Consider the following 25,533-nt stretch of genomic DNA (forward strand, 5'->3'; position numbering starts at 1 on the left):
TAATGTTTTGTTGTGGATTATGAGCATTAGTGGCATGAAGCATTGTGTTAACATATGATCACGAAAAATAAATCTTCCCATAAAAGACTTGGAAGAGCTATTTGTATAATGAAGAAATTTTCCAATTTAGTTGAAATCAAATGGGCCAAGGTACAAATACTATAAATTGGTATTTTATAAACCACCTATAAAAATCCTGATCTAAGCTTACATTTCCTTAGCAAACTGTTGATATGTTTAAACAGAAATGAAATGTAACAGTAACAAAGATCAGGCCAACATTCAAGTACTGAACTAATGCTATTGAAATATGCTGACTAATAAAGTATATTTAATTGTAATTCATTTACGTTTCAAGGTTCAAGTCATAAAAACAAGGAAGAGTGCAGTTCTAAGGATAAAGTGCACCACGTTGGGAAATGGGAGTGAAGATCATGTTTCCAGCAAGGCAGTTCTAGTAAATGATTTCCTAATCTGCATTGACAGGAGCGAGTGGGTGAATGAGGAGTCAGAAGAAGAGGAGAGATTTCCTTTACATTCACACAATTAAGTGGGTGAATGAGGAGAAAGTGAGCAAGAAAGAGATTTAAAAATGAGAGGATAGAAAAAGAGACAGACAAAAAGACAGACATAGAGAGAGAGATGTTAAAAGAAAGATGGGAAAAGAAGAAGTTAGAAAGAGTGATAGAGATAGAAAAGGAAATAAAAGGGATAGAAAGAGAAAAAGATAAAGAGAGAAAAAGCACATACCACAGAGGAAACCTTGTAAATTCAAACACAACATTAAACTGAATGCATTTTAGTGAACCATTAATTGCAGAAATACAGAAATGAGACATCTAATAGATCAGACTAGTTTAAGTTTTCAATCAAGCAGCAATATAATTGGACAGTCACTGCTAATAAAAAATAACATTTAAACTATTTGCACAGGATGTCTTATTTCTTGTAACATTTGAAAAGATGTCCATGTTACTGTCTCCACTGATATTATGAACAGACTTAGTTTTCATATTAAAGGGTTTAGAGGCTGTAGAGATCCTCCAACTTTAGTTAACATCTCTCCATTCTTTTTCATCTCCAGTCACATGCTGAGGTTCTTCACTGCACTTTCTTAAAGACTTGTTTACTTGTTACATCTCCAACCCGCAGTTCCTGGAAGAGGAAGAGAGCAAGAGAAAAAAAAGTTAAAATTAATTGATTTCTTTCAGCATTTATAAAATGTATTTGGAAGATCATTCAATCTATGATATTACATATATATTTTAACAATAATATTTTGGGGTGCTCCCTAATTGGCCAGAGAACAAATTCACTGCATGGTGTTTATATCAGGATGATCCAGGATCATCTGTGCTGGTCTTAAATCCCACTGTAGGTAGCGAAGCTTCAGACAAGGCAATGGAGTACTGAAATTGGGAACGACACTAACATCTTACTAACATCTGGGGACTTATGCCAAAATTGGGAGAGCTGTCCCACAGACTAGTCAAGCAACAGCCTGACATAGCCATACTCACAGAATCATATCTTTCAGCCAACGTCCCAGACTATTCCATCACCGTCCCTGGGTATGTCCTGTCCCACCGGCAGGACAGACCCCCCAGAGATGGCGGTACAGTGGTATACAGTCAGGAGGGAGTGGCCCTGGGAGTCCTCAACATTGACTCTGGACCCCATGAAATATCATGGCATCAGGTCAAACATGGGCAAGGAAACCTCCTGCTGATTACCACCTACCGTCCTCCCTCAGCTGATGAATCAGTCCTCCTCCATGTTGAACACCACTTGGAGGAAGCACTGAGGGTAGCAAGGGCACAAAATGTACTCTGGGTGGGGGACTTCAATGTCCATCACCAAGAGTGGCTCGGTAGCACCACTACTGACCGAGCTGGCCGAGTCCTGAAGGACATAGCTGCTAGACTGGGCCTGCGGCAGGTGGTGAGCGAACCAACACGAGGGAAAAACTTACTTGACCTCGTCCTCACCAATCTACCTGTCGCAAATGCATCTGTCCATGACAGTATTGGTAGGAGTGACCACCGCACAGTCCTCGTGGAGATGAAGTCCCGTCTTCGCACTGAGGACACCATCCAACGTGTTGTGTGGCACTACCACCGTGCTAAATGGGATAGATTCAGAACAGATCTAGCAGCTCAAAACTGGGCATCCATGAGGCGCTGTGGGCCATCAGCAGCAGCAGAATTGTATTCCAGCAGAATCTGTAACCTCATGGCCCGGCATATTCCTCACTCTACCATTACCAACAAGCCAGGGGATCAACCCTGGTTCAATGAGGAGTGTAGAAGACCATGCCAGGAGCAGCACCAGGCGTACCTAAAAATGAGGTGCAAACCTGGTGAAGCTGCAACTCAGGACTACATGCATGCTAAACAGCGGAAGCAACATGCTATAGACAGAGCTAAGTGATTCCACAACCAACGGATCAGATCAAAGCTCTGCAGTCCTGCCACATCCAGTCGTGAATGGTGGTGGACAATTAAACAACTAACGGGAGGAGGAGGCTCTGCAAACATCCCCATTCTCAATGATGGCGGAGTCCAGCACGTGAGTGCAAAAGACAAGGCTGAAGCGTTTGCAACCATCTTCAGCCAGAAGTGCCGAGTGGATAATCCATCTCAGCCTCCTCCCGATATCCCCACCATTACGGAAGCCAGTCTTCGGCCAATTCGATTCACTCCACGTGATATCAAGAAACGGCTGAGTGCACTGGATACAGCAAAGGCTATGGGCCCCGACAACATCCCAGCTGTAGTGCTGAAGACTTGTGCTCCAGAACTAGCTGCGCCTCTAGCCAAGCTGTTCCAGTACAGCTACAACACTGGCATCCACCCGACAATGTGGAAAATTGCCCAGGTATGTCCTGTCCACAAAAAGCAGGACAAATCCAATCCGGCCAATTACCGCCCCATCAGTCTACTCTCAATCATCAGCAAAGTGATGGAAGGTGTCGTCGACAGTGCTATCAAGCGGCACTTACGCACCAATAACCTGCTCACCGATGCTCAGTTTTGGTTCCGCCAGGACCACTCGGCTCCAGACCTCATTACAGCCTTGGTCCAAACATGGACAAAAGAGCTGAATTCCAGAGGTGAGGTGAGAGTGACTGCCCTTGACATCAAGGCAGCATTTGACCATGTGTGGCACCAAGGAGCCCTAGTAAAATTGAAGTCAATGGGAATCAGGGGGAAAACTCTCCAGTGGCTGGAGTCATACCTAGCACAAAGGAAGATGGTAGTGGTTGTTGGAGGCCAATCATCTCAGCCCCAGGGCATTGCTGCAGGAGTTCCTCAGGGCAGTGTCCTAGGCCCAACCATCTTCAGCTGCTTCATCAATGACCTTCCCTCCATCATAAGGTCAGAAATGGGGATGTTCGCTGATGACTGCACAGTGTTCAGTTCCATTCGCAACCCCTCAGATAATGAAGCAGTCCGAGCCTGCATGCAGCAAGACCTGGACAACATCCAGGCTTGGGCTCATAAGTGGCAAGTAACATTCGCGCCAGATAAGTGCCAGGCAATGACCATCTCCAACAAGAGAGAGTCCAACCACCTCCCCTTGACATTCAACGGCATTACCATCGCCGAATCCCCCACCATCAACATCCTGGGGGTCACCATTGACCAGAAACTTAACTGGACCAGCCATATAAATACTGTGGCTACGAGAGCAGGTCAGAGGCTGGGTATTCTGCGGCGAGTGACTCACCTCCTGACTCCCCAAAGCCTTTCCACCATCTACAAGGCACAAGTCAGGAGTGTGATGGAATACTCTCCACTTGCCTGGATGAGTGCAGCTCCAACAACACTCAAGAAGCTCGACACCATCCAAGATAAAGCAGCCCGCATGATTGGCACCCCATCCACCACCCTAAACATTCACTCCCTTCACCACCGGCGCACTGTGGCTGCAGTGTGTACCATCCACAGGATGCACTGCAGCAACTCGCCAAGGCTTCTTTGACAGCACCTCTCAAACCCGCGACCTCTACCACCTAGAAGGACAAGGGCAGCAGGCGCATGGGAACAACACCACCTGCACGTTCCCCTCCAAGTCACACACCATCCCGACTTGGAAATATATCGCCGTTCCTTCATTGTCGCTGGGTCAAAATCCTGGAACTCCCTTCCTAACAGCACTGTGGGAGAACCGTCACCACACGGACTGCAGCGGTTCAAGAAGGCGGCTCACCACCACCTTCTCGAGGGCAATTAGGGATGGGCAATAAATGCCGGCCTTGCCAGCGACGCCCACATCCCGTGAACGAATAAAAAAAAAACTACAAGGGTTGGGGCTTGCACAGATGATGCCGGCTTCTCCCAGATAGAATAAGAGAAATGAACAATAAGGATCTGGTATTGAAGCATATAGTCCAGGTGGGTCTCAGGTTTGGTCCTTGCTCTATGCTCAGTTATATTATTTAATTACAATTAGATTCAGTTTCCTTCGAGTGGGGTGAGGAAAGGGAAACAAGAACAAAACAGTCAGTATACTCGGTCCTGATCATTATCCAGTGACCGCTGCTGGAACTCTGCATTCATAGATACTATGGGGTTCAAAATCCCTTTAACAAAGGATATTTGAAGGAAAGGGTTAATTGTGCCCCTTTTAAACAAAGACATTTGAAAACCTGCAAACACAATAATGTAGTAAACTGTGTCCTCGCAAATCCTGTTTTTCCCTCAATGACGCTGATAACATTGGAGAAGTATGAATTTCGGGATCGAAGACATTGTAATGCAGATAGATATCTAGATTATTTAAAAAAGTAAGATATATGGATAATATTGAGCTTAAAGTGTTGTCAAGCTCTTAAAACACACAGGCTTTTGGAAACATAAGCTTTTCAACACAGCAGCAGTAACGTAAGAGTTGGCAACAAGGGCATACATCAAATGCTTCAGATCAGGAAAGCAATGATAGGTGTGAAAAGGCATGGGCCTGTCATTCCTGTCTGGTAATCTGTTCAAAGAACTGGGATTTGTAAAACTTCAAACAATGTTGCACCTAGCATATGGTCGAATGGTGTGAGGAATGGATTTGAAACCACTGAAGCAATCAAAATTGGAGACGTTAGGACCATTAAGACGTGTATAGAAATGAAAGGGGTTTTCTCTACATGAACGGCCGTAAACAGAGATAGTAAAGGAGCCTTTTACATTCCATGGTTCGAGCATCATGGTCTTTTCTACACCAAAGGGTCTCAAGTCACGTGATCAAAGCCTAAACTGTCAATCATTGAGGTACGTTAATGATTGAGGCATAGCAACAGGGAGCGAATGGTCAAAAAGAATGGCATGCCCCAATCTTACATCCTATTGGTAAAACAATATAAAAGAAGACTTTAAGAGAGGAACAATCTTTTCACCACACAGCAATCACAAGAAACGCACACTGCAGTTGAACATCATGTAAGAAGAAGACCTCGAGAAACAAGAAGCTGATCACTTATGAGCTGCCTTGATGAGTAAAATCCTTGGTTTAAAGGTTGTATATGTATCAATGATTTGCCTGATGTGTGTATGAATTGTTAAATCATTACATAATAACGTTGTGAATTACAAAGTATATAACGGAATTTTGTAGAGGAAAATCATATGTATGGTTTGATTTTGCTTCATTAATGCTCATATGAATGATAACATCATTAAATAATTACTTTTGATTAAAGAAATTACTGTGAGTGAAGGTGACTTTCTTTGCTTGACTATTCGTCCAGTTCCAAGAATCACAGGAAATAAGGAATTCCCTACAATATTGAGTAAACATAGGTTCAATCTCAGCCCAAAGGTCAAACAGCCTACCAAACAATCACTGTCCCAGTCTCATACATAATGAACAGGTCCTTGAACATAGTACGGCTAACATTAACCACTGGTCTCAGGAGGAGGGGAGGAAAATGGAGAATTTTAAAAAAATATTTTGGGATGTCAAATGTAAATACAATGATGGAGCTTTTTGAAGGTCACGGCATTGTACAGGTACAAATTATAACATCTGTAGCTCTGGCCCCAATTTTAACTCCAGTCATGATTTGGATGGGTGAGTAGCGAGGTGAGTTGGAAACTCATCCGCTGCACCAGAAGTAAGGCCCAGACTATTTTAATACCCCGGACCTCATTTAAATCCCACTGGCCGACTTTGTGCCAGAAACAGGCAGGAAGTGGAGGAAAATTGCACGGCCCAGAGGCCCACTGACACCAGATAGGTGACGGGAGCAGCTTCACGGGCCATCTCACAAGGGTTTCAGGTTTGAGGAGGGAATCCTGCTCCTCCTGGCCTTACAAGGAAAATACAAAAACTTAACTGTTTGGGCCACTTCTGGCTATGGCTCATCTTCCCACTGTCTTCACCTGGCAGGAAAGCTACATACTCAGGCCACCAATTAAAATTGCAGTCGGGTCCCAATGACATCATTGTGACCCGATGTGCATGAAAAGAAGGATCCCGCCAGCTTTGAGTGAGTGTATTTGCTGCCTGCTTAGTACAGCAGGTTAAAATTCAGAATGGTGAGTTCCTGGTGGCTTTCCGGTGGATAAGTAACCTGGCTGATTTTACCTGCCTACCCATCCGGTTTCCACCGGGCAGATAGAGCTAAAATTACCCCCTTTATGTTTTCCATTCAGGTATCTGCTTGTGTTTTTCACCATGTATTGTTCATTCCAATTCATAGAATCATAGAAGGTTCCAGCACGGAAGGAGGCCATTCGGCCCATCGAGTCCACGCTGGCTCTATGCATGAGCAATCCAGCCAGTCCCACTGCCCCGCCCTATCCCCGTAGCCCTGCACATTTTTTCGTTTCAAGTACTTATCCAGTTCCCTTTTGAAGGCTATGATTGAATCTGCCTCCACCACTCCCTTGGGCAGTGCATTCCAGATCCTAACCACTTGCTGTGTAAAAATGTTTTTCCTCATATCACCTTTGGTTCTTTTGCCAATCACCTTAAATCTATGCCCTCTGGTTCTTGACCCTTCTGCCAATGGGAACAGTTTCTCTCTATCTACTCTGTCCAGACCCTTAATGATTTTGAATACCTCTATCAAATCTCTTCTCAACCTTCTGTGTTCCAAGAGGAACAATCCCAACTTCTCCAGTCTATCCATGTAATGTAAGTCGCTCATCCTTGGAATCATTCTAGTAAATCTCCTCTGCATCCTCTCTAAGGCCTTCACATCCTTCCTAAAGTGCAGTGCCCAGAACTGGACACAATATTCTAGTTGTGGCCGAACCAACCGATAAAGGTTCACCATGACTTCCTTGCTTTTGTACTCCATGCCTCTATTTATAAAGCCCAGGACTCCATATGCTTTTTTAACCGCTTTCTCAACCTGCCCTGCCACCCTCTGTTCCTCCACTCCTTTTAGAAATGTGCCCTCTAGTTTATATCGTCACTATAATTAATTCGATCACAATTTGATCAGACTTAAAAACACTTAACTGTTTACAAATGTCTCAATTTTTACAATTGTCAAGCCTAAGATTTTTCTTTTGGATTTACTGAATTCAAAGTTGAAAAATGCGTGTTAACTATATAGTGCACCAATTAATGAATTCAAATAGCTACCATTAAGGTTTACTAACTACCTCTGGGATTAGAATGCTAGGTTTATTTACCAATTCAGATTCCTGTCCACTTTGGTCAATCAATAGGTTGAAAAAGTAGTGGCTTTACATGTAAAATGTAGCGTGGACAGACAACATGCCCCTTGCCCCTTGCCCTTTACTCATGCCCCTTGCCCTTTACTCATGCCCCTTGCCCTTTACTCATGCCCCTTGCCCTTTACTCATACCACTCTTGAGACAGCCATTGAGAATTATGCCAGAGTGATGCAGATTAACTTATTGTGATATTTTTGATCTATCAACATAAAAGAGAAAGAAACACCCTGCTGTGTGGGTAAAGAGATGCCACACACCACAAATGACTAGTATGTGAGGAGGGTTGCTTTCAATCAAATACAGACACATTTGTTTTAGTGTTTAAGGTTCGTAATTAATTTTGCAGGAGGCCAGACATTTTGCCAAGTCTTTTGCATAATCTTTTGAAGTAGAAACCGGGCATTGTTGGGAGGGAGAGTGAAGGGGCAGCAGAAGTTTAACTCCGATAATAAAACCTTATCAGAAGCAGTAATCACCATTCCCTGCAAATGGGAGTGGAAATAATAATTTATCCACAGCTGATGACATCAAATCAAATTGTGATTGTTGACCAGGTTGATTACAAAATGCTTTCCTAGTCATTTGTATTGTGTTTCTGTGAATCATTTAATAGCTTAAGCCTTCAGGTAAGGTCACAACTTTTTTTTTTATTCGTTCACGGGATGTGGGCGTCGCTGGCAAAGCCAGCATTTATTGCCCATCCCTAATTGCCCTCGAGAAGGTGGTGGTGAGCCGCCTTCTTGAACTGCTGCAGTCCGTGTGGTGACGGTTCTCCCACAGTGCTGTTAGGAAGGGAGTTCCAGGATTTTGACCCAGCGACAATGAAGGAACGGCGATATATTTCCAAGTCGGGATGGTGTGTGACTTGGAGGGGAACGTGCAGGTGGTGTTGTTCCCATGTGCCTGCTGCTGTTGTCCTTCTAGATGGTAGAGGTCGCGGGTTTGGGAGGTGCTGTCGAAGAAGCCTTGGCGAGTTGCTGCAGTGCATCCTGTGGATAGTACACACTGCAGCCACAGTGCGCCGGTGGTGAAGGGAGTGAATGTTTAGGGTGGTGGATGGGGTGCCAATCAAGCGGGCTGCTTTATCTTGGATGGTGTCGAGCTTCTTGAGTGTTGTTGGAGCTGTACTCATCCAAGCAAGTGGAGAGTATTCCATCACACTCCTGACTTGTGCCTTGGAGATGGTGGAAAGGCTTTGGGGAGTCAGGAGGTGAGTCACTCGCCGCAGAATACCCAGCCTCTGACCTGCTCTCGTAGCCACACTTAAGACTGCACTTACTTTGTATTCTCCTCCTTATATAACATATATAATAAGAAAGGAGTTAAAATTCCCAGCACTGGATTCCAACAGCACTTAGAAACTGCAAGAAATTTACTCAGAATATCAGCACCCATTGATGAGATTCCTGATGCAATTCCCTCCTTGTATTCCAGACATTATACAACAGCCATTAATATTAATGAGATCATTGTGTATAAGAGCATAAGAACATAAGAAATAGGAGCAGGAGTGGGCCATACAGTCCCTCGAGCCAGCTCCACCATTCAATAAGATCATAGCTGATCTTTGACCTCAACTCCACTTTCCACCGATCCTCATATCCCTTGATTCCCCTGGAGTCCAAAAATCTATCTATCTCAGCCTTGAACATACTCAGCGACTGAGCATCCACAGCCCTCTGGGGTAGAGAATTCCAAAGATTCACAACCCTCTGTGTGAAGAAGTTCCTCCTCATCTCAGTCTTAAATGGCCGACCTCTTATCCTCAGACTATGCCCCCTAGTTCGAGACTCTCCAGCCATGGGAAACAACCTCTCAGCATCTACCCTGTTAAGCCTCCTCAGAATCTTGTATGTTTCAATGAGATCACCTCTCATTCTTCTAAATTCGAGACTATAGGCCCATTCTACTCAAACTTTCCGCATCGGACAATCCACTCATCTCAGGAATCAATTTAGTGAACCTTCGTTGCACCGTCTCTAAAGCAAGTATATCCTCCTTAGATAAGGAGACTAAAACTGTACGCAGTACTCCAGGTGAGGTCTCACTAAAGCCCTGTACAACTGTAGTAAGACTTCCTTACTCTTGTACTCCAACCTCCTTGCAATAAAGGCCAACATGGTATTTGCCTTCCGAATTGCATGCTGTACCTGCATGCTAACTTTTTGTGTTTCTTGTACAAGGACAACCAAATCTTTTTGACCACCAACATTTAACAGTTTCTCAACATTTAAAAAGGATTCTGTTTTTCTATTCTTCTTACCAAACGTCACATTTCCCCACATTATACTTCATCTGCCACCTTCTTGGCACTCACCTAATCTGTCTATATCCCTTTGCAGACTCTTTGGGTTTCGGATGGCCGAGCGGGTGCGTTCGTGGCAGGGGGAGCTCCTAACATTGGGGATTCCCGGAGCGGGTCCGGAGCCCGGCTCCAACCCGCCCATTTCCGGGTTCCCCAATGACGCGAATCGGTGCGCACGCAGCCCCCGCATGCGGGACTCCCACTGGCAATCAAAGCCGGTGGGATCCCACTTAAGATCATTATCTGGGTACTTGAGGTCGTTTACAGGCCTCATTAGTTGGAGATTTTAGGAGGATTCGGATTTTGGACTGCCCAGAGCGTGTTTCCCATGCTGGGGGAAACACTCCCTGTTTAAACAGACGTGTTGCAGCCAGCAGCCAGTGGCAGCTGCAAAGGTCCATTTAACAGGTGTGGGGTAAACCCTCATTCATTGCAGCAGGGCACTCTGTCACCTCAGACAAAGTTTTGCCTGCCACACCGTTGTCTCCACACTCCAAATTATTAAATCATACCCTAAACTCTGCTGTCCAAACACATTTACCTACTTTGTGGACCCCCTCACACTCACACCGTCAGGATTGGGGGGGGTCCATTGCTGCATTCATCACTCCATTGGAGGACGAGCAACATCACCAGCCTCGCCAGGCATGCCATTCACCTCCGCCACGTGGAGCTACACAACACAGTGCTGCGCAACAGGCACCTGCACAAAGTAGTCGTGCAACTACACATACACCCACTGTAGGGTGACCCAATGGGTGGCATCAAGGGTGTTCATGGAGAACCTCATGAAAGGGCATTATTGCACAAGCCAGTCAAGAATGGCCAAGACGTGGCAGTAGTGGTGACAATATAATATGTAATATGAGTTGATTAGAAATCAAATATAAGTAAAAACTATGACAAACCCTCAAACACCCTTGTGCATCCCCTTCATGCTCACAATACATTTGCCTTACGCTTCCTACTGCACATATGTGATGCATGCCCTGTGGTTGCAGGTTGGGTGAGGAAGACCGTGAAAGAGATGCATCAGAGGGTGTGTATGAGATAGAGCCATGAGATTGTATGAGGATTGGATTGAGTGGTAGTGGTGGGATGAGTACTGGTGAGGTGAGTAAGTGCAGGTAAGATGAGGATGAGCTTTGAGTGGGTGTGAGGAGTGATGTGATAGAGTAGTGTTGGCGGTGCAGAAGGAGATGTAGCGTGGGGGCGGTGATGTGGCAGACGGAGTGTAGGGGAATGAGTAAGTGTACTCACTTTGGCCGACCGACTTAGGTCACTGAAGCGCCTCCTGCACTGTATGCAGGTACGTGATATGTGGGTGTTGCTGGTGACCTCCTCTGCCACCTCAAGCCAGGCCTTCATGGTGGCAGAGGCAGGCCGCTTCCTCCCATCCGCCGGGGAGAAGATCTCTGTCCTCCCCCTCACCCCATCCAGTAAGACCCGGAGTGAGGCATCATTAAACCTGGGAGCAGCCTTCCCCCTGGGCCGCATCATGCTGTCATTTTGGCTCCTTTCTACAGCATCAGTCAGTGTAGGACTGCCCCTTTAAATAGGGCTCCTCTCGCTGACAGCCTATGATGTGTGCGCACAGTCCGCCCGCTGCACAGCTTTCCAGTGCAAAACCCAGAAGCCAAGGTAAGTGCCTTCAATTTACTTACGATCTAGTGGGAAACTCACCGATTTTTCTGGGCGGGTTACTCACGCACCCAGTTGACCCAACGCTGGCAACCTGCCTCCCTCCTAATATCGGGCCTATTATATTCCGTCTGCCACCTTCTTGCCCACTCACTTAATCTGTCTATATCCCTTTGCAGACTCTTTGTGTCCTCCTCACAGCTTACTTTTCCACCAATTTTGTATCGACAGCAAACTTGGATACATTACACTCGGTCCCATCATCTAAGTCATTGATATAGGTTGTAAATAGCTGAGGCCCAAGCACCGATCCTTGGAGCACTCCACTAGTAACAGCCTGCTGACCTGAAAATGAACCCTACTCTCTGTTTTCTGTCCATTAACCAATCCTCTATCCATGCTAATATATTACCTCCAACCCCATGAGCCCTTATCTGGTGTAACAACCTTTTGTGTGGCACCTTATCGAATCCCTTTTGAAAATCCAAATATACAACATCCACTGGTTCCCCTTTATCTACTCAGCTAGTTGCAGCCTCAAAAAACTCTAATAGATTTGTCAAACACGATTTCCCTTTCATAAAACCACGTTGACTCTGCCTAATCATATGATGTAAGGAGTCGCACGACACCAGGTTACAGTCCAACAGCTTTATTTGAAATCACTTTCAATTAAAGCTGTTGGACTATAACCTGGTGTCGTGTGACTCCTTACATTTGTCCACCCCAGTCCATCACCGGCATTTCCATATCATAATCATATTATGATTATCAGTGCCCTGTTACCACTTCTTAATAATGGATTCCAGCATTTTCCCGATAACTTTTTTTTTTATTCGTTCATAGGATGTGGGCGTCGCTGGCAAGGCCGGCATTTATTGCCCATCCCTAATTGCCCTTCAGAAGGTGGTGGTGAGCCGCCATCTTGAACCGCTCCAGTCCATGTGGTGAAGTTCTCCCACACTGCTGTTAGGAAGGGAGTTCCAGGATTTTGACCCAGCGACGATGAAGGAACGCCGATATATTTCCAAGTCGGGATGGTGTGTGACTTGGAGGGGAACGTGCAGGTGGTGTTGTTCCCATGTGCCTGCTGCTCTTGTCCTATAGGTGGTAGAGGTCGCGGGTTTGAGAGGTGCTGTCGAAGAAGCCTTGGCGAGTTGCTGCAGTGCATCCTGTGGATGGTACACACTGCAGCCACTGTGCGCCGGTGGTGAAGGGAGTGAATGTTTAGGGTGGTGGATGGGTGCCAATCAAGCGAGCTGCTTTGTCCTGGATGGTGTCGAGCTTCTTGAGCGTTGTTGGAGCTGCACTCATCCAGGCAAGTGGAGAGAATTCCATCACACTCCTGACTTGTGCCTTGTAGATGGTGGAAAGGCTTTGGGGAGTCAGGAGGTGAGCCACTCGCCGCAGAATACCCAGCCTCTGACCTGCTCTTGTAGCCACACTATTTATATGGCTGGTCCAGTTAAGTTTCTGGTCAATGGTGACCCCCAGGGTGTTGATGGTGGGGGATTCGGTGATGGTAATGCCGTTGAATGTCAAGTGGAGGTGGTTAGACACTCTCTTGTTGGAGATAGTCATTGCCTGGCACTTGTCTGGCGCGAATGTTACTTGCCACTTATCAGCCCAGGCCTGGATGTTGTCCAGGTCTTGCTGCATGCGGGCACGGACTGCTTCATTATCTGAGGGGTTGCAAATGGAACTGAACACTGTGCAATCATCAGCAAACATCCCCATTTCTGACCTTATGATGGAGGGAAGGTCATTGATGAAGCAGCTGAACATGGTTGGGCGTAGGACACTGCCCTGCGGAACACCTGCAGCAATGCAGGGTACGGTAGCATAGTGGTGATGTTATCAGACTAGTAATCTAGAGGCCTGGACTAATAATCCGGAGTCGTAAGTTCAAATCCTGCCACGGCAGCTGGGGAATTTAAATTCAATTAATTAATGAAAATCTGGAATTAAAATACTAGTATCAGTCATGGCAGCCATGAAACTACCGGATTGTCATAAAAACCCATCTGGTTCACTAATGCCCTTTAGAGAAGAAAACCTGCCATCCTTACCCGGTCTGGCCTATATGTGACTCCAGACCCACAGCAATGTGATTGATTCTTAATTGCCCTCTGAAATGGCCTAGCAAGCCACTCAGTTGTAAAAACTTGCTAAAAAAAGTCATAAAATGAATAAAATCGGATGGACCACTAGGCACCGGACATGACAATGGCAAACCAAGCCCAGTCGACCCGGCAAAGTCCTCCTCACTAACATCTGGGGACTTGTGTCAAAATTGGGACAGCTGTCCCACATACTAGTCAAGCAACAGCCTGACATAGCCATACACACAGAATCATATCTTTCAGCCAACGTCCCAGACTCTTTCATCACCATCCCTGGGTATGTCCTGTCCCACCAGCGGTACAGTGATATACAGTAAGGAGGGAGTGTCGCTGGAAGTCCTCAACAATGACTCTGGATCTCATGGCATCAGGCCAAACATGGGCAAGGAAACTTCCTGCTGATTACCACCTACTGTCCCCCCTCAGCTGATGAATCAGTCCTCCTCCATGTTGAACACCACTTGGATGGAAGCACTGAGGGTAGCAAGGGCACAGAATATACTCTGGGTGGGGGACTTCAAAGTCCATCACCAAGAGTGGCTCGGTAGCACCACTACTGGCCGAGTCCTGAAGGACATAGCTGCCTGCGGCAGCGTGTGTGAGCGGACCAACACGAGGGAAAAACTTACTTGACCTCGTCCTCACCAATCTACCTGTCGCAAATGCATCTGTCCATGGACAGTATTGGTAGGAGTGACCACCACACAGTCCTCATGGAGACGAAGTCCCGTCTTCGCACTGAGGACACCATCCAACATGTTGTGTGGCACTACCACCGTGCTAAATGGGATAGATAGAGAACAGAGTCTAGCTGTGGGCCATCAGCAGCAGCAGAATTGTATTCCAGCACAATCTGTAACCTCATGGCCCAGCATATTCCTCACTCTACCATTACCAACAAGCCAGGGAATCAACCCTGGTTCAATGAGGAGTGCAGAAGAGCATGCCAGGAGCAGCACCAGGCATACCTAAAAATGAGGTGCCAACCTGGTGAAGTTACAACTCAGGACTACATGCAACATGCTATAGACAGAGCTAAGCGATTCCACAACCAACGGATCAGATCAAAGCTCTGCAGTCATGAATGGAAGTGGACAATTAAACAACTAATGGGAGGAGGAGGCTCTGTAAACATCCCCATCCTCAATGATGGCGGAGTCCAGCACGTGAGTGCAAAAGACAAGGCTGAAGTGTTTGCAACCATCTTCAGCCAGAAGTGCCGAGTGGATGATCCATCTCGGCCTCTTCCCGATACCCCCACCATCACAGAAGCCAGTCTTCAGTCAATTCAATTCACTCCACGTGATATCAAGAAACGGCTGAGTGCACTGGATACAGCAAAGGCTATGGGCCCCGACAACATCCCGGCTGTAGTGCTGAAGACTTGTGCTCCAGAACTAGCCGTGCCTCTAGCCAAACTGTTCCAGTACAGCTATAACACTGGCATCCACCCGACAATGTGGAAAATTGCCCAGATATGTCCTGTCCACAAAAAGCAGGACAAATCCAATCCGGCCAATTACCGCCCCATCAGTCTACTCTCAATCATCAGCAAAGTGATGGAAGGTGTCGTCGACAGTGCTATCAAGCGGCACTTACTCACCAATAACCTGCTCACCGATGCTGAGTTTGGGTTCCGCCAGGACCACTCGGCTCCAGATCTCATTACAGCCTTGGTCCAAACATGGACAAAAGAGCTGAATTCCAGAGGTGAGGTGAGAGTGACGGCCCTTGACATCAAGGCAGCATTTTCATGGATTCCAGCATTTTCCCTTGATGTCAGGCTAACTAGTCTATAGTTCCCTATTTTCTCTCTCCCTCCTTTCTTGAATAGTAGAGTTACATTTGCTACCTTCCAATCTGCGGTGACTATTCTAGAATCTAGGGAATTTTGGAAGATCTCAACCAATGCATCCACTATCTTTGCAATCACCTCTTCTGGAACTCTAGGATTTAGACCATCAGGTCAGAGGGATTTATCTGTTTTTAGCGCCATTAGTTTCTCCAGTACTTCTTCTCTACTGATATTAATTACTTTAAGTTCCTCACTCTCGTTTGCCCCTTGGTTCCCCACTATTTCTGATATGCTTTTTGTGTCTTCTATTGTGAAGACAGTTACAAAATATTTGTTTAACGTCTCTGCCATTTCCTTATTCCCCATTATAATTTCTCCTGTCTCAGCCTCTAAGGGACCAATGTTTACTTTTGCTACTCTATTCCTTTTAACATACTTGTAGAAGCTCTTACAATCCATTTTTATACTTCTTGCTAGGCTACTTTCATATTCTATTTTATCCCGTTTTATCAATTTTTTGGTCATCCTTTGCTGGTTTCTAAAACTCTCCCAAACCTTAGGCTTACTACTCTTCTTGGCAACATTATAGACCTCTTCTTTTAATCTAATGCTATCCGTAACTTCTTCAGTTAGCCAAGGATGAATCACTTTTCCCATGGAGTTTTCATTTCTCAATGGGATATATATTCATTGAGAATTTTGAAATATTTCTTCAAATGTTTGCCATTGCTTATCTACCATCATACTTTTTAATCTAACTTCTCAATCTACCTTAGCGAACTCACCCCTCATACCTATGTAATTAGCTTTATTTAAGTTTAAGACTCTCATTTCAGTCTTAAGTACGTCACTCTCAAACTCAATGTGAAATTCTATCATATTATGATCACTTGTCCCCAGGGGATCCCTTACTATGAGATTACTAATTAACCATGTTTCATTACACAATATAAGGTCTAAAATAGCCTGTTCCCTGATTGGTTCCATGAAATATTGTTCTAGGAAACTGTCTCGAATACATTCAATGAACTATTCATGGAATAATATGAAATATCAAGTGTGATAAGTTTCAAACTGCAAAAGTAAGTTGTAATTATAGCAAAAGTAAATTGTAATTAGTTTCAAAAATACAAATACTCCAAAAATATAAATAGCACCACATTATCTATCGACAAATGACATACCAGGTGTAGTTCGTCACCCTCTATCCAGTGAGTCCATCCTCGACCCTGTTTCTCTCCTTTTTGTACACACACAAGTCTATCCCCATCCCAATTCACTGTGGTCTAAAATAAAAAAAATTAAATAATGTCACATGCACATAACAAAAACTAAAATTCAAAATAGCTTTCAGATTTGCACTTGATTTATTGATTTTTCCTTATTAATCAAAGGACTCATTTGAGGAGCACTTTTCATATATTTTACACAGTTATTGCCCTAATTACAAAATTGTGAAAAGTCACTCTCCCATAATGAGCTGAAATGTTCAAAATGGGACACATTTTAATTTGGCTAATAATCAGCCATCATTTTCTAATGCGACAACAACAACAAAACAGCAACTTGCATTTATAAAGCGCCTTTAACGTAGCAAAACGTCCCAAAGCGTTTCTCAGGAGTGATTATCATACAAAATTTGCCCCCGAGCTACATAAGGAGATATTAGGACAGGTGACCAAAAGTTTGGTCAAAGAGGTAGGTTTTAAGAAGCGTCTTGAAGGAGGCGAGAGCGGTAGAGAGGCTGAGAGTTTAGTGAGGGAATTCCAGAGCTTAGGGCCTAGGCAGCTGAAGGCATGGCTGCCAAAGGTGGAGCGATTAAAATCAGGGATGTGCAAGAGGCAAGAATTGGGGGAACGCCAAAATCTCGGAAGGTTGTAGGGCTGGAAGAGGTTACAGAGATAGGGAAGGGTAAGGCCATGGAAGGATTTGAAAACAAGGATGAGAATTTTAAAATCGAGCCGTTCCTGGACCGGGAATTTTAATGCAGGGTCAAGACAGCTATAGTTCATCTCAATGAAATGAATGAAACACGAGTGGCCAATTCCATGGATTGTGCTACATCCTGCAAAATTAATTAGGAACATTAAATACTGTGAGAAGTGCTGATGCCTATCTTTCTGATGCCTATAAGTCTTTTGTGGAGGAATCATCAGAAATTGTTCAATCAGGAGTTTTCAACATTTTTAAAAATTTTACCTGAAATTTCCACATCTACATTCCAACAAAGCATGGTTTATTGGAGTTAGGATATCTGGTACAATCATTGGCATGTGATATGTAAAATCTTGAAGTTTGTATTGATAATAAATAATTGATAAATCCTTTAAAATCTGATTTTCACACAATTAACTAAAATTTAAAAAAATACAGTATGTATGTGCAATAGAAGAGATATAGAGTAGATAATTAAAGGGTTTATAACTAGCCATATGATCCTAAAATTCAGGACTCTGGTTTTAACAAAAGAACAGCAAATCGGCTCCTGTCAGAAAGATTCAAAGTAGGGAATTGTTTGATGCAATGGACAAGAATCATGTCCTTTAATGTTTGGATCCAGCCCAAACTTGGAAGCCATTTTTTGATAGCTTTAAGAGTCCCAAGTGAGCAGTGTTAACTCAATTCCTTAGTGAGTGCAAGTCCAGATCTCAAAACAGTTCAAAATTCATTACTAAATGGACTCTCAAATAGGACATAAGGATGACCAGTGTGGAAATGGAACAGTATCACTCTGGGGCAGTAAGGGGGTATCCTCCTAAGATTAGAGTAAAAGTGCATTGGGGGGGTTCCCTCTGGGCACTGTGCACAACAAAGTCGTAAACCCAGTCGAATATAAGCTTTACTCTGCCACCAATGTAACTAACCTGAGAGTGTTTGACCTGACATTGACTGCAGAAAGTGAGAGTGTTTCATTCTCCAAAATCCTTCACCTTAATGAGGACCAATATTTGCCAATAGATGAATCAATTTTAAAACAAAAGCTAAATTCAAAGTACTACACAACTTTTTCATCACTAGCAACTCCAACATCGGTGCCCTAAACTACAGTTAATAGTTACAGACCTGGAGAATTGGTAGCTCTATGCTGCCACCATTGGTTCATGATGTGGAGATGCCGGTGATGGACTGGGGTTGACAATTGTAAACAATTTTACAACACCAAGTTATAGTCCAGCAATTTTATTTTAAATTCACAAGCTTTCGGAGGCTTCCTCCTTCCTCAGGTGAACGTTTGTTGGAAATGTTCACCTTCCAACAAACGTTCACCTGAGGAAGGAGGAAGCCTCCGAAAGCTTGTGAATTTAAAATAAAATTGCTGGACTATAACTTGGTGTTGTAAAATTGTTTACAACCATTGGTTCAGACACACACTGGCAGATACATCTGCAGCCATTACTTTAAAAAGAACTTGCATTTATATACAGCCTTTCACAATCTCACGATGTCCCAAAGCGCATTCCAGCAAATTAATTACTTTTGTAGTCATTGCTGTAATGTAGAGAAACGTGGCAGCCAATTTATGAACAGCAAGTTCCCACAAACAGCAATGAAATAAATGGCCAATGAAACTGTTGTACTGGTGTTGGTTAAGGGGTAAATGTTGGCCAGGACACTGAAAGAACTCCCTGCTCTTTGAAAAGTGCCATGGGATCTTTTGCATCCACCTGACAGGGCAGGCGGGACCTTGGTTTAATGTCTCAAACAAAAGATAGCACCTTTAACAGTGCAGCACTCCCTCAGTACTCCACTGGAGTGTCAGCCGATATTATGTGCTCATGTCCTGGAGCGGGGCTTGAACCCACGACTTTCTGACACATTCCCTCCCCTCCTCCCTCCCCTCCCCTCCTCCCCCTTCATCCCATCATTGGTGACCATGTGCCTAGGCCACGCGTCCTGGAATTCTTCATCTAGACCCCTCTGCCTCTTCTTCTTTAAAACCCTTCTCAAAACCCACATTAGCATCCATTTGTTTGATTACGCTTCTCTGAAATGCTTTGATACATTCTTCTATGTTAAAGGCACTAAATGCAAGTTATTGGTGTTGTAATACAATACCAGAGCAACAGCATCAACTCAGTGGGAAAAAACAGTCAGCTGCAAAGACTTTTTCCTTAAGCATTTAAATGTTGGCCATCAAAGAAAATTTGTTGTGCAGCAGGAAATATTTCCCTTGTAGCATAAAACACTTACAATATGAATTCTGTATTTTTACTTGAATTTTAATGAGAGAAAAATGTGTTTGTAGTGTCAGATATGACAAACGATGACAGAATTGCACCTACTTTACTTCTAATCATAATAAAGTATCTTGCATTGACAGTTTGGCATGACACCACCATTCATTCAAGCTGGCATTGTGGGTATTTTAAATTTTAAAGGCAATAAAGATGTTATAACATTTTTCTTAATGCTACTCCAGTGTGAATCTATTATAGCCAGAAAACCAGCTGATCTTAACTGAATCAAACCGCAGTTTGTTTCAATATGTTGCTTTCCATCCAGTCCTGTTCCTACCCTCCCTGAGATATTTGCTACCTTCTCTGTGGCGGTCGCAGTTTGCTCATGAAAAATTTACCATTGTTATTTATTGCATCCACTACTCTTCTATACAAATAGAATGAAAAATAAAATCAGCAATCAGCAGAGTTGTTGCTTCCACATTAAGGTCACATATTTTACTTTCACCATACCTCCCTCTCTCTCCTCCCCATATATTATCTTGGTGTGTTGGTCCTCTTTTCCCTTACACACAAATATGAAAACATCAGGAATTTCCTTGGAGCTTCTCCCACTCCGCCACCATAGCTTTATCGGAAGTGCAGTGCAAATCTTTATTTAAAATTTAATAGATAAACGTGGTCGCAGCCTCACTTCCACCAAAGTTAAGGCTGTAGATCAGGAGAAGCTCCGGGGAAATTCACTGCCCAAGAAAAGCAAGGTAACAATAAAATACTTTCATATTTTGTCTGTTCTCATTGTTATATGCAATTAATCTGAGATTATATCTTCATTTTTGTAATTTCAGTGTTTTCCAAGAATGGTTAGATTTTTCCTACAATTTCTCTCTCTCTCTCTCCTGCATTTCTCTATTGATTACTAACTTCCCTTATTCTCCTTCCTCTATTTGCATCTAGTTAATTGTTCTGGTGCCATGGATGAGTTTCGGCATTCTGGTGCCATTGGACAATGGAACTGTTGAAGAGTGTATTCATTGGGACAGCCTCGTCTGTATTTGACATAAAAATCCATTAAAGATTGATTGAATGCCCTCCTGCTCTACAAGAGAACTCTCCATTCCTCCAACTCTGGCCTCTTGTGCATCCCCCACTTCCTTTGCCCCACCATTTGTGGCCATGCGTTCAGCCGTCTAGGCCCTAAGCTCTGGAATTCCCTCTCTAGACCTCTCCATAATCTGACAATCCAATAACATCATCGTCACTTTTTTACTGATACCAGCTTTTTATTTCCAAATGTTTTAAACTGAATTCATATTCTCAAACTGTCAGGGTTGGATTTGGAGTCTCTGGATCATTAGTCCAGGCTTCTGGATTACTAGTTCAGCGTCATAACTACAACAATAAATTAATAAAGTACTCCTGACATTTCAGTAATTTTGTTATATCAGTGTCTTTTTCAACATCACAGAGGATGCTGCACTAAAACATTACAAAATCAGTTGATCCTGAGAGTGTCACATTTCCAAGTCACACACCATCCCGACTTGGAAATATATCGCCGTTCCTTCATCGTTGCTGGGTCAAAATCCTGGAACTCCCTTCCTAACAGCACTGTGGGAGAACCTTCACCACACGGACTGCAGCGGTTCAAGATGGCGGCTCATCACCACCTTCTCAAGGGCAATTAGGGATGGGCAATAAATACTTGCTAGCAACGCCCACATCCCATGAACAAATAAAAAAATTTTCCCTGGATCTGTCAGCAATCAGATGGTTAACTGTTTTCCTATAAATGCAGGAGCTCTGGTAGCCATGGGAACACTGAGGTACACAAGCTTCAGTTCTGATAAGGAGGTCTCCATCTCTTGGATGAAATTTAGCCTGTCATACTTTCAGATGTTGAGGAGCCTGTTGTGTATTTTCAGCATTTTCTGTTTTTATTTGAGAATTCCAGTATCCTCAGTTTCTCTTTTTTTTATTAATACACATCCTTTTTGTTGCTATGCAAACAATCTGAAAATTCCCTGACGTCTCTGTTTCACCAGGTGGCGTTGGCTGCCACACAAAGCACAATCCCCTTCCTTGCAATAAGCCGCAATAGAATGGACAAAGTAATAGGCTGGATTTTGCTGTGAAAATAATGGCGAGGCTAACAGCACTCATCGTTATTTCAGTGCAAAGCAGTCAGCAACTTCCGGCGACTGCACATGCGCAGTTAAATGTGGAAATGCGGAAGTTGCTGAACGAAATACATGCTCCTCTGTAAGTTTCGGAAGAACGGCATCTCGTCATCTGCCTCCATACAAATGAATGGAGCAGCGTGAAGTTCCTGCACTGATGCCATAGATGCGAACTAAACTCGCCAGAAAAAGTTAGGCCTTGTCCATACTGATGTAAGTACCCTTTTAACAGCGTGGTAAGTCTTAATGACTGCCAAACAACCTCTTTGGCACTGAAAATTAACTTTAACAAGCATGTAGTCTCATTCCTACAGATTTTAATTGTTGTTGGGCATTTAAAAAAAATTTAAATAATTTTTTTTTACTTTCGCTTTCTGTCTCTTCAGTCGCTGTCTCTTAATTCAATCTTTCTTACCTTCTCTTTATTTCACTTTCTGTACCTGATTTTACATTGAACTCACTATTCCAACTTACACTTCCTGGTTCAGTGTCTGTGTGGGTTATTAACATGCTACAATCTGATGCTTACCCTTTTCACACAGGGCCCAGACCCCCTGAAGAGTGTGCTGTTCTTTTTGGCTCTCTAATTAGAGAAAGTTGCAGTGCAAAAGCTCATCCAAAGTCTAGGGGCAAGTCCAACAAACAGCGAGGATCATTGGTTCGTTGCTCACAGCAAAATCCGGCCCAATATATGTGTCTGCAACTTACATACACAGAACAGGATTTTCTTGCATCCATTGCGAGTTTGACCCTGTACGAAGGTGTTAGATCACTCGATGCAACATAAAATGCCATTGTCCCCAACACTATTGATTGGTCAATGCTTAGTTTTGGCAATGATTCTAATCTTTATTCACAACAGTAATATACAAATCCACCCTGATCATCAGAAGCTTAACAGGATCCTCTTAAATCTTGTGACACGGTGGCTGCACAATGCTTACCATACATTTGCGATCATCTATTCCAGATAAGTCCTCAGGAAACTCCTTGCCAATATCGAATTCCATGACATAATTACGGAGGCTGCTGATGGTTTTAATGACCATGTGGTCTCCCTTCTGAGAAATGTCCTTGTCTGGTTTCAGCAAAACGGCAATTTTCCGCAAAGCAATGTTTACATCTGCAAAAAAGAGAAAATGAAACAGCATTTGTTTTCAACTAAAACAAGGCGACCCATTGAGTTGCACACTGTACATTAGTCACAGTGCTTGGTGAAAATTGCATATTCTATAAAAAGAGAATTTGATTTCAATTATTATTTTCTCGTATATATGTTATGTAGTTAATACAGTATTACAAGTTGCCTCAGTTAACTTTACACCGTATCAAGCGTGCAGTACAGTACTGGCATTAGATGATCGAAATGAGGGCTCATTTATTCGCGAGGATCCAAATTCCTGCATAAAGCTATAAACTTAATCTTCTGCAATTATTTTCTAGCGCTCATCCCTGAATTAGTATCTATGAGGCTTTAATAATGTGTTTTTAATAAATAGCAGCAACACCTTCCATCTAAACTGACTCCACCTTAAAAATACCCACAGCAAACTCCAACATCCAGGATTGCATATTACTGAAAAATTGCAATGATTTCAAATGAGCGATTTTATTATTCTCAAAGCACCGGTTTAAATATTGTGACAACGACTAAGTACAAAGCTATGAAGTTCTGGTTACATAGATATCAGTGGTCTGAGTTTACCTAACGCTTTCAGGTACTCTTCAAAGTTCTCATTTGTTCTCATTTTCCAGTATCCGCTGAAATCAGTTGTCATTTCTAAGCCTTCAGAAACAGAAGAACTGGAGCTTGGACCACACTTCACAGACCTGTCCTCACCGAGTTCAAAAGCATGTAAAGACTGTTACCCAACTCTCTTTATCAGCCTGACTACAACAATGTGAGCCGTTTGATCCGATTAATTGGAGAATGCTGCAATTAATTTTCAGGTCGGGCTCAGAAATCCCTTTAGCTGAAATAAATAGCGCTTATTAAGTAACCGTTTATTATAGTCCTCAATGTCTCAGACACGACTGAGTTCATGCTTTGATTTTTTTTCTCTTGAAAATAGAATATTTCCGATAACAATGTTATTTAACTGAGGATTCTAGATGGTCCAGTAGATTATGAAACCGTGTGGTTTGCGCATATATCGTCATAACAAGATGAGAGCCAAGCTCAAATGGTTTGCTGGGATTGGCTACGGTCTTCTAATGTACTGTCAGGTATTTTAATATATATTTCGTTTTATTTACATGTATAAAAATCAATTTATTTCCCATGGCATTGTTCATGGAGAACAAAGGTGATTTGGAGTATTTTGCCCTCTTTTCCCTCAGTTCTAATTTTCCAAACCCAACTAACCTGAAATTGGGCCCAGTTGGCAAATTACCAAAGTGTTGTCCAATTTGCATACTTCAGTTCAAGGTTGGCCTGTTTTTCTTTTAAAACATGCAGATGTGTGCCAATATTTGTGCTGATCCTGCTACAAGTTCCCTTGCTGTGAGGGTGGGTAATGGCCAAGCTTTTGCCAAATTGAATTATTGCTTCAGCAACAAACAAAGCCAACCGTGAGATTTGCTGGGCCCTCTGTCATTCCCCTTTGCCCGCTCTATGAATCATGGAATGCTTTTTAGAAGAAGCTTGCTTATAAAATGTGGTATTTTTAGTATTTTTATGCATACCTTTCAATAATTGTCCATAGTCTTTCCTTATAGTCATAGAATTTTATAGCACAAAGCTATTGGGCTCATCATGCCTGTGCCAGCTCTCTGAAAATGCTATCCACTTAAGTCCCATTCCCCTGCCTCTTCCCATGACCATTAACATTTTTCAAATATTTATTCAGTTCCCTTTTAAAAACTATTATTGGATTCTGCTTCCATCACTGTTTCTGAAAGGGTGTCCCATGTCCTAATAACCCTCTTCATAAAAACATTTCCTAACCTCTCCCCTTGTTCTTATGAACATAAATTTATGCCATCCAATTACCGGCTCACTGACCAGGGAAAATAATTTTTCCCTATTTAACTTATTCAAACTCTTCATAATGTTGTATCTTTGCTTAACGTTCTATTGTCCGAGTGAAAACATTCTCAGTTTCTCTAGTCTCTCCACATAACAAAAGCCATCATTCCTGGTATCATCTTAATGAATCTTCTCTGTACCCTTTCCACATTATTGCTAAAAAGAAGCCCTGCCATGAAGAACAGGATATTTTGGATAAATTTAATATGGGTTTGTCACTAAATCAATTAATGAATGGCATCGAGGTTCAAATGTATATGGTACAATTCTGCATGTATGGTTCATTTAGATGTTCATTTAGATGTTCATATCCTGCTTTAATTATTTAACCATCTGATTGACAATGGCTTCAAAATTCAATCAGAACAATCTGGGGCTTTATTTATCATGACTTAGTCATGTCACTGTAAAAACTATTTTTATAAATTTGTTGTCTGATGTCCTGATCTATTGCAGGTTTTCTCAATTTAAAATATATGCATTCACGCATATATTTTATGAAACCACTATCTATACATTTTCAATGCATAGTGCTTGCAGGAGGAATACTTTGATACATCCAAGTATACAGTGAGCAATGCAGGTCAAAGGGTTGAGGCAA

The 25,533-nt window shown here is 43.1% G+C and overlaps 1 protein-coding gene across 1 annotated transcript; it reads right to left on the reverse strand.

Moving 5' to 3' along the window:
* Positions 1–934: 934 nt before the first annotated feature.
* rbp1.1 (retinol binding protein 1, cellular, tandem duplicate 1) lies at positions 935–23,835 on the reverse strand. The gene is made up of 4 exons (XM_067995443.1): positions 23,610–23,835; positions 22,849–23,027; positions 16,731–16,832; positions 935–1,155 (listed from the first exon to the last, which is right to left on the reverse strand). Exons 1-4 carry the CDS (start codon positions 23,680–23,682, stop codon positions 1,102–1,104), a joined length of 408 nt encoding a protein of 135 aa, XP_067851544.1. The 5' UTR covers positions 23,683–23,835; the 3' UTR covers positions 935–1,101.
* Positions 23,836–25,533: the final 1,698 nt, after the last annotated feature.

This window comes from Heptranchias perlo, chromosome 13 (assembly GCF_035084215.1).
Source record: "Heptranchias perlo isolate sHepPer1 chromosome 13, sHepPer1.hap1, whole genome shotgun sequence".
NCBI classification, from domain to species: Eukaryota; Metazoa; Chordata; class Chondrichthyes; order Hexanchiformes; family Hexanchidae; genus Heptranchias; species Heptranchias perlo.

Excerpts from the sequence above, each read along its gene's own strand:
- rbp1.1 (XM_067995443.1), bottom strand. The coding sequence starts at position 23,682 with ATGACAACTGATTTCAGCGGATACTGGAAAATGAGAACAAATGAGAAC. Across the intron at positions 16,833-22,848 it reads TAGATGATCGCAAATGTATG|ACCACAGTGAATTGGGATGG; the intron begins GTAAGCATTGTG and ends TTTTTATTTTAG. Across the intron at positions 1,156-16,730 it reads AGGGTGACGAACTACACCTG|GAACTGCGGGTTGGAGATGT; the intron begins GTATGTCATTTG and ends TTCCTCTTCCAG.